Source organism: Alligator sinensis, unplaced genomic scaffold, assembly GCF_000455745.1.
Source record: "Alligator sinensis unplaced genomic scaffold, ASM45574v1 scaffold827_1, whole genome shotgun sequence".
NCBI lineage: Eukaryota > Metazoa > Chordata > Crocodylia > Alligatoridae > Alligator > Alligator sinensis.
This window is the reverse complement of record NW_005842726.1, coordinates 178,796-188,685: the sequence shown is the minus strand read 5'-3', so window position 1 is coordinate 188,685 and position 9,890 is coordinate 178,796. Positions and strand designations below refer to the sequence as shown.

Here is a 9,890-nt window from a genome sequence, read left to right as displayed (position 1 = left end):
GGGCGCCATCTGCCTGGCCAACTTCTTGCTGGGCCAGGCCAAGATGACCATGATAAAGAGCCGCCGTAACCGGCTCAGACGTTGCCCCGCGGCTCTTCAGCCTCCTAGTGCGGGCGCGCCTCTTGCTGGAGTTTGAGCATGCTGTGCTCCGGTGGGGGGTGCCCGCCTTTGAGGCACTCTGGGCCCTTGAGGGAGCGCTGTGCCACGTGGAGGATGGCCGTCTCAAATACGCGCTCTGATGTCATGACCGGTCTGGGCGACCGGGCGGGCGCAGTGGCTGACTGTGGGGGCTGTTTTGTTTATTTTCTCGGGGTGAGATGTTGAAGGTTTTTGTACGTGTACTATGGGACAGGGAAGGGTGGAATTGTTCGTTTCTCGAGGGCTATATATATGGCATGTTCTTATATATAGCATGTTAGACATGATGTGTATTACTGCGAAGGTGCTTGTCACGGTGTGATGTTCTGAATGTCCTGGAATGGTTTCTCTTTGGTGTGGTTTGATGGTTTTTTGCTTTCTGTACCTGATCTTTTGTGAAATAAAGTTGTTAAAAGTCCGTCCTTCCTTTTTCGTATTTTTTTTCTTTGCAAGTCCTACTCTGGAAACAGTTTCCTTATTCTTTACTTCTCTTTTCTAACTTACTTCATCTGTTCTTCCTTTTATGACACCACAAATAGAGCTTGGAAATTTTACGAGTAAACTAAATCTACTATCCAGAGTTGGTTTTACAATGTATAGGGCTTCATTTATTCACAACAGTGTACAAAGTCTCTTTCCTATGAATTCTTGAAGGTGGTGCCAAACAACCTGGCAGCCTACCCTCAGCATCTGTCTACCGGAACAGAGAAAGGGACCTGTTCTCTTGTCCCCTTTTATTACCATTCACTGCAAAGACTCATGGGTGCTTCAAGGATGAGGATTCTTGTAGATTTATTTTTGTACAGCCTCCTAACTGCTACAACATGGTGCGTCTGCCCTACCTTTTTCTTCCTCAGCTTTATGAATGCTGTAGAAGGGTGTTTCTATTCCTTCCCTACTCTTCATTTTTAGTGCTTTCTCCAGTTAATAGCTTTGCTGTGTGTCTCTGCTGCTACTCAGAACTTCCAAAGACAGCAGAATGAAGCTAGCCTGATTCTATTGAATTTTGTTGTCACCCATAAAGATTTGAAAAAGAGCAGTAACAGTAACCATTCAAGTCCTAGTTTGCTCTTCTGTAGCTTATGGAAATTAAGCACCAGAAACTATGAAATTCTGTCTACAGCATTAGAAATTCAACTGTTGTTCAAACTAGGCTTGCATTTCGAGGGATGTCTGCAGTTGAAACCAGTGCTTTTCTCTTTTTTGGGGTGGGGGGGAGGTTCTTTTTGTTGTTGTTTTTTAAATGAAAGTTTTGATTTTTTGTACAAGACTGTCATTTGCCAAGAAAGTACCTTATTCACTCTAGGCAAATGGGCAAGAAGGTTTTGCAAGTCATGATAGTAAATGTAATTTATAAAATGTGGAAGTGAATATGATGCATGTATATACTTTTAATGAGGCAGACTTGAAAAAAATGTTATACTGTTATTTTTAGCATTCACTTAATCTTTTCATTCCATCTGTTCTGTGCTTCTTAAGATACTTGTATCTTCCTTGAGGACTACCTGTGGTTCTCTGGTCTCTGAGAAGCTTGATATTAGCATATAGAAAGATCTGAATAAATTTAACAACATCAGCTTCTAGTAATAATATTAATGTGTGAACAACGAAATTTCTACTTTGGAACTGAATATGCTCAAAAAATGTATGTTTGTGATGATGGTGGTGAATATTCACTGAGAAGTCTTTAAATCCAATTTTGATTATCAGATAGTGGAATGTTATATAGCTCACGTCTTGTACTCATTCATTCGTTCATGTGATATAGAAAGGATTTTAGCAGTGTAGTTAGGTCTAAAGAGTGCAATTTAGTCACTGAATCAGTTTGAATACAAATGTAAACCACACTAAAAATACCGTAGAGCAACCACTGAAAAATGACTCTTGCTTTTTAAAACCATCAAGCCAAAAGGCCATTGAGTTCAATAGTTTAGTTGATCTATTTTACAGCTTCCGCATAACTACAAGTAACTTAAGTAACATCAGTCAGCATTAAAAATATGGAAGTGCATGCACTAAAGCTTAGGAAAATATTTTCTTGGAAATGTGCTCTAATAAATTGGTTAGATTTACCAGTGATTGAATTTCTCATACTGATCTCCATCCATTGTATGGTACTGTATTCAGGAGTATTTTCATTTCCAAGCCTGTCATTTTATTACTGCTGCTGACACAGTAGTTGATGGAGTTGCTGCAGTTACTTGCTTTTTTTTGGCCAGCAGCTCATTTCCTGGTATTCAAACTGCTGTAGTGCTTTCCATTGTAGTTTTAAAAAGTTGACTTATAACATGATATGACTCACCTATAACAAGTATCCAGAGAAGATTCAATTGTTTCATGATGTGAACTGTCACATTTAACATTTAAATATTTCTTGGTTAATGCTTGTTTGAAAGGGTAAATACATCTATGGTCTCCATATAACTTAGCTGAAATGCTTGTTCCTAACAATCTGCCTATAAAAAAGACTAGATAATGGAGAATGGTATCTCTGGAGATCGTGATACCACATTTACTCAAATACAAGACATGCTTTTTTCCCCAAATCAGCATGGGGGAAAAAGCTACTCATCTTATATTTGCATACCAGGAACTTTGCCCCTCATTAAATATATTGGCCGTCATTGAACTACTGCTAGAAGCAGCATATGTGCTCAGTCATGGAAACCAGCTATGAAGTTGACTGAATGTAGCCCATGCTGAGCATGCCCATAAAATTCATGGTCTATGTTAGGCACATATACTGATGGGAACCTACCACAAGGTTAGATTAACGTGACCCATCTGAAAAAGATACTTTGCCCATTATGCTTAGTCCCCCTTGGTGCTGACTTTTTCAAATTATGGTGAACCACTACATCAAATACATTTCGACTTCCTCTCTGCTCCCACAGCTGAGTGGTGCCTTTCTTTTCTACTTCCAGTGATTCCTGTTTTTCATGAGACTTAAACATCTTGCAAACATGGGGTGGAGACAGACCATATTCCATGCAAACATGGTATATGACATGGAGACAAACCAGGCAGCCCTGTGCATCATTTACATGTACATTTTTGGAGGGTCCCAGGACTTGTGACAAGAACAACCATTTGTCAGACTGGGGCTAGCTAGCACCTGGGTCCTTTGTTTTGGGGTATCTGGAGTACAGCACATGCTGAGCAGTGCTGTGCTGTGGACTCCATGAACTGAAGCACTGTTGAGTCTGCTGGGCCCCGACTCAGTAAACTGTATGGTAAATCATGAGCCTTTTGACTCTGGACTAATATCATGCACAGTTTGTACTATATATAAGTAGGTACAGAAATGCTGCTTAAAAGTGTCTTTATGGAGTATCAGTGCTAAAATTTGCAGTGGTCAGGGTTGAGGCCAGAGTCGGACCCTTGGCAGCCTCCTGTTCCCCTCCACAGTTTCTGCCCTCTGTTCTGTTCCTTCTTTCTTCTCCTTCCCCCCTTTACTGTCACAGGCAGCTCATTTCTACATTATGCTTGGGGAGGGAACAGAGCATGAGCAGGGTCTAATAGGGGGACAGGAAGGCTGCAGGGTGAAGGAGTTGGTGGGTGGGGGTGGAGGCAAAGGGCAAGGGGGGCCAGCTGACCCCCTCCCCCCAGCCACTATTTTCCCTTCTGTAGCAGTGGAAGTGAAATGAATTCAAGAGAGCACTCTGATAATTATATTCTACTCCTGGGAAGTATAACAATTGTATAAATATTCCATATGTATAATCTAATTATTTGGGGGTCGACTTGTATTCAGGGTCATCTTGTGTTCAAATATATATGGTAATTATAAAACAGCACCTTTTGGATCTGTTGCATTACAAGGGAGATTAATAATACTTAGATTTTTGGGATTTTTCTCTTTTACAACCCTAGGCATGTGGTTATCTTATGGCAGCAACTCTGCCACACTTCAAAGAGAAAACAGAGTTGGTGGTGGTATTAATTGATAGAACATTAGCCAAAACCTCAAAATACATCCATAATTTATTTTTGCACTTTAGAGCTACTGAAGTTTGGTTCCTTAATATGGTATTTTTGCAGTCTTCTTTGAAAGCAATGCATTTAAGTGTGGACTGTAAATGCTCAAATGTTTTAATTATAACAGGATTTATTAATGTTTTGTTTTTACTAAAAAGTAGTTTGTTTTGCAGCTTCAAAAGTTTTGTTGTCTTTTAGTTTGAATGATTATATACTGTGGAGATGGGTTCTTCTGTGATCAAAAGAGCAAATTCTACCCAACCTTTTTGGCCTCTGAATTTCAGATGTATAGGACTACAGTTTTAATTGTGTCATTTTCATCTGTCTTTTTGTTTTGTGTGTTCGTAGCTGTTGGATGAATTTTTTTTTAACTTACCAAACTAAGAAGCTCCATCATAAATTAGGCATAGTGTTGCCCCATTCTTTACCGTCTAAAAGTAAGAATGCAGTCTATACTTTTTTCCATTTTAAAACTGCAGGTTATTATGCAGTATATATTTAATTAAAACAAATATTAATGTTTCATTTCACAGTCTGATGCTGCAAGCTAGAATATCATAACTTTAAAAAAATATGTAACAGCATCCCTGGGAAGGGAAAAAGATCTGGTTGGCATTGGAAGGGGACATGAAAAAGAAACACTCAGAAGTTGGTGTAAGATCCCTGTTTAAGCATTAATGCAAACTTTGCAGGGCTGTCCATGGCTATTGGCATATGGAATATCTGGTCCTGTACTTTCCTTCCCATGATGATTCCTCCCAAACAGTGTACTCAAACTGTGAAGTCAGTTTTTTCCAGCTTCCTTTTAACTTTTTTGTGTATCACTCGTTAGATACATGAACTGAGATCCAGTGCTGCTTTTATAAGTCCCATTTGGGCACAGAAGTTTAGAACAATGAACCTGATTGCAGATTCAAGGCTTATCATTGGGGATCCTGTTTTTCTCTGTTTAAAAATTGCAAATTCTCTGTTTTTGGTTTTTTTTAAACCCCCAAATTCTCTGATTAAACCCCCCCAAATCCATGATTAAAATAAAATACCGCTCTGTGTGTGTGTGTGTGTGTGTGGGGGGGGGGGGTATTAATTGAACACCATGTTTTATTGATATATTTACAATATTAAAGCAATTTGGAAGCCTACCAGTGCCTCAACCACTATAATAAAATAATTTCCAAATGCCTATAAATTTTAGGTTTTGAATTTGGATTTTTTATTATGGAAAATCAGAGCTTCCCTGCCTCCTTTGCTCACCAAGACACAGGTCCAGGCCCCTCACTCTCAAGCCACAGCCTCTCTGCCATGTTGATGTCCCTTACTCCCTACCCCCAGCCTTGCTGGAGGGGGCACCAGCTGCTAGGGATATGGGGCCAGGGACCCGGGCTGCAGCCTCCTGCTCCCCACAGCAGCGTCCGAGCCCCAGCTGCCTCAGCACAAGCAGAGTGCAGAGCCCAGCTCCCCCTCCCCCACGGGCAGCATGGCTGGAGTGCAGCCCAGGTGGGGAGGCAGGTGCGGGCTGGCTGCTGTGGGCTTGGGCTCCCTGCCTTGCTACCCTGCCTCCAGAGCCTCCATGGCCCAGAAGGCAGGACCTGGCATGGCAGGGCAGAGCAGGGAAGTTCTTTGCTGCTGCAAGCCCCACACTGCCATGGTGAGGCATCCCCTGCCTACCCAGCAGCAGTGAGGGGCACAACTTCAAACCACTGTGGCCGGGTGGGCAGAGGGTGCCTTGCCAGGGCAGGGCAGTGCAGGGCTTCCAGCAGTAAGGAGCTTCCTTGCCCAGCCCCACTGTGCCCTGCTACACCGGGTCCTGCCTGCTGGGTCACGGAGGCCCTGAAGACAAGGCAGCAGTCTGGGGAGCTCAAACCCACAGTGGCCAGCCCACCTCTGCCCTGCACACAGATCTGCAGGGCACATGCCCCCATACCTCCCCTGGGAGTGTGCACAGCAATGGGGAGCCAGCTCCTTCCCTCCCGACCCCTGGGCTACTCCCTGCAACCCTCTCCCACTCCCCGCCAGGGGCCTGCAACTGCGCATTCTCACCCTGGGCCCCAAGTCCCATTCTTTGCCCGGCTGGACAGCAGCCTCAGCTCCATCCCTGCCCAACTTACTCTCTGCCTCCCTCCCTCCCTGTGCGGACCTTAATCCCCACTTTCCTCACTCCAGACTCACCTGCAGACTGCCTGGTGGCCATATGCTTCTGTGTGCATGTACATGCACATGGTGCCCCCTGCCTGACCGCCCATCTTCTGCTTCCCCCGCCCCTTGAAGGCTGGAACTCTGCCAGCTGCAGAGAGCTCTTTGCAAAAGTGGAAAATCCACTTGTTTCTTCATTAAAATGAGAAATCCGCATTTTTCTCAGTTAAAAGCGAAAATGCACATTTTTTTTCTGTTTTTCTGTGGGAAACAGAAGACCTAGATCCCTGTTTATCTTTGAGGATAATAGTACATGTCTAGGAGTTATTGTTCTGGGGAGTGTAGATCTCCATTTCATCAAGGATTCCTCTTTGGTTTTGTCCAATGACTGGATGTATAACCAGTACTTAAACTTAAGTGTCAGGGTGAGGTATACTAGTTTTGGGACGGCAATAGGAGCAAAAGATGACCGAAGTGATAACAATAGCTGGGTAAATAATTTGTAAGTAATTCCATTTGACTACCTTCAATGTTTTCTTCTGTTCATTTGAAAAAATACTACAAGATTATTTCAACTCTTATCAGCTGATTACTAAGTTATCTGCAAATGTTAAATCTTGAATTGTCATTGTTCATGATGTCGTAATCTGTTAGATGTGTAACATAATAATGAATACAAGTATGTTCCTTACACCGATATCTGCTTAAAGTTCTGTTCTGTTCTTTACACATAGCTGACATGTTGATTTTAGCCCTTTTTCTGTGTTTTTGTGAGATGATAAAAGGGTCACATCTAAGGAATGACAGCATAGTTCCCAGTTACCAATGACTTCCAACTCTCCCACCTTTCTTTTTTATTGAGATTTATGTTCAAGTATCTTTCATGAACATACCTATTATTTGTTTGACATGTTCTTTCTATCCTGTGTAAATTTATTAGAGATTATCAGTTTTGGAATCTAAAAATAGGTATTTTCATTGCTGTTGCCTTGCAGAGTTCTGTGTTCATATGGATAAGGTTTACCTTCATATATATTATCTGGTAGAGCCTGACAATTTCCTCACATAGATATTAGTGCATATGCTCTAGTGGATGCACGAATATCTTAGCTGTTAGGTCTGTACACATATATCTGCAGCTTTGTTTTCAGTTTTAACTAGCAGGAGTCTTAGTCCTCACATTTTGGTCCTTTGTAGCTCATCTGAAATATGGTTATGTAGCCAGAAATAAGTGGCCTGTGGGATGCCCTCAAAATTCAGGCATGGGAAAGGGTTTTGTTGTTGCATACAGATTCATGGGGCTAAGATGCGTGAGGAGAAATGTTGCTTGAAAGATTTCTGCTGGGGGGCTTGATCCTTATCTGCTTAGAGTTCACATCAGTCCTTTCAGAATATGTTTTTGTCCTAATAAATTCCACAGTATTAGTAATAGATTATTATGTGCTACCTTGAAAGTGTTAAGACTATTATAATATTTTTATTTTGGCTTATTTCAGTTGATGAATTGATAAGTCCTAAAGACATTGACCCGGTAGGCCGTTATATACCTCTACAAGATCAGCGGAACATTAGCATGAGATACTCAAATCAGGTAAGCATGTACTAAATTTACTTTGTCATTTGGTTTAATCTGAAATTTTAATTCAAGATACTTTGAATACTATTTTTAAATGTGTGGGTTTTTTAAAGAAAAAGAAAGTTTACATGTATGTACTAGGCAGACAAGGTTCCTTGGGTGAATTTGATATCTTTTATCTGTTTAAAGAGTATATGCCTCATGAAAGAACCTGTACACTCTAGTAATATGAACATTTACTATTGGTATTTATTATAGGAGTTAATTTATATAGTGAAAAATCTCATTTCCAGTGAGAAATGTATTCTCTTTTCTATTGTGAATAGGGTTTATGATGATTGCCATATGCGCTGCTGTTTCTGGGTACATATATAAGCAAGATGTCCACAGACTAAAATGTGCATAACAACTAAATTCTGCACTCAGAGGTGTGCAGAGAAGCAGAGAGGAAACCTGTCTCTCCTGTTCAGCAGTGTCAAAAATCCAGGCTGTAGAGAGCCCTATCGTCTGCCCCACTGGGTTTCAGACTGGACCAGCACACTGTATGTGGTGTGTGGCAGACCAGCCTCACATGCTGCACACAAAGTGCAGAACCAGGTCCAGGCTGATCTGCAGGCCCAGTCCAGCCTGTGGACCAGTCCCACACTGCTGGTTTTGAGCCATGGAGCTTGATTAGTTTGACAGCCTGATCTAGATATAAAAACCAGAAACATAATAACAAAGGTTTACTAATTTAATTATTCTTCTGTTGTTACCAAGATTTTAGCAGCCAATGAGGAACAATAGGTGGGTGGTATTACCTGTGAAAAGAAGTAAAAATAATAGGTTCAGCAAGTACATTTTCAGGTATTTCATTCTTTCTAAACGTTTAAAATAAATAATGCCTAAGGCATACTTGTTACTCTTGTTTTTTCTGCTTCCCGTTTATTTCCTATCAAGTTTAGGATTATTAAATAATGAATACATCATGTAAAATGAATACATAATGTTTAATATAATGATGCAAAACTTCTCTTGGTTCTCATATTAAAATAAGGAAAAGACTGTTGTGCATGGATAACATTTCTAATATTGATTCAGCACAGTTCATTTTAATATTCAGACAGCTGTGACTTAGTTATCTGTTCAGCTATTACTCTGAGAATCAGGGCAAGGGTATTTCCTGCCTTTGGTTAATATTATAGTCTTGAAATTTGTGTAAGAGTTTCATGTCTTATTTTTAGACATATATATGTTAGATAGGATTTAAACATTTTTGTTATGAGTTATTTTCAATTATGAAATAAATAAAATAAAAATAATAGTTATGCCCCATGAATTGATAGGAGAAACAATTAATGACTTATCAGTATTATGTAAGTGGTTATCACTTTTAAAATGTGGTGGCAACCTTTCTACATATAAAGGTCATCCCTTCAGCTTGGCAGAAGCCATAAGTTTTTTACCTACTTGGAATATAAATCACATTTACTTAAAATAAATGTATGAAATCATGCAGCTTTGGATGCTTTTTGTCTTTGCATTGAGCTTTTTTTTTATTTCATAGTAATTAATAACTTAAAGAGTTGATCTGCTTTTTCCCCTGGCCACAGACTTATCAACCTTTCTAAGCTCCCGACACCCATCCATAACTCCAGAATTAAGCAGTATCCCAGTTTAGTAACTAATTTGTTTATTGCAGTGCTTATCTCTTGGGCAGGGTGTCCCAGGGGAGCCGGGGTTACAGGAGGACCCCAGGCCAAAGCGAAAAGAAAGCCCCACTTACCTTCTGCAGGGTCCAAAAAGCATGGGGAAATGCGTGCGGCGAAACCACCCACACCGTTCATCAGCCATGCTTATATTCAGCTGGGGCCGGGTGACGTCAGCTGGAGACACTGCCCGGCGGAAATAAAAAGCTGCCCCGAGGGCGCAGGAGGGCAGCAGGTGAGCGGAGGCTCGAGGGGAAAGCCCACACCCCAAGGAGCGCAACTACTGCATCAGGCAGTGCGAGAACCTGGGGGCGGAGCCTGGGGAGGCTCTGGCAGCAGAGCCGGCGGAGGAGCCGGCACAGAGGGGCTGGTTACAGAAC

At 41.4% G+C, this 9,890-nt stretch overlaps 1 protein-coding gene across 7 annotated transcripts in view; it reads left to right on the top strand.

The window, feature by feature from the left end:
- The window catches only part of PHKB (phosphorylase kinase regulatory subunit beta), a 209,935-nt gene that overhangs the window by 135,244 nt on the left and 64,801 nt on the right, over positions 1 to 9,890 (top strand). For all 7 annotated transcript variants that reach the window (XM_006034336.3, XM_006034337.3, XM_025216320.1 and 4 more), the window contains one exon: positions 7,743 to 7,837. In XM_006034336.3, coding sequence (XP_006034398.1) covers positions 7,743 to 7,837 — 95 coding nt within the window. The remainder of the gene's footprint in view (positions 1 to 7,742; positions 7,838 to 9,890) is intronic.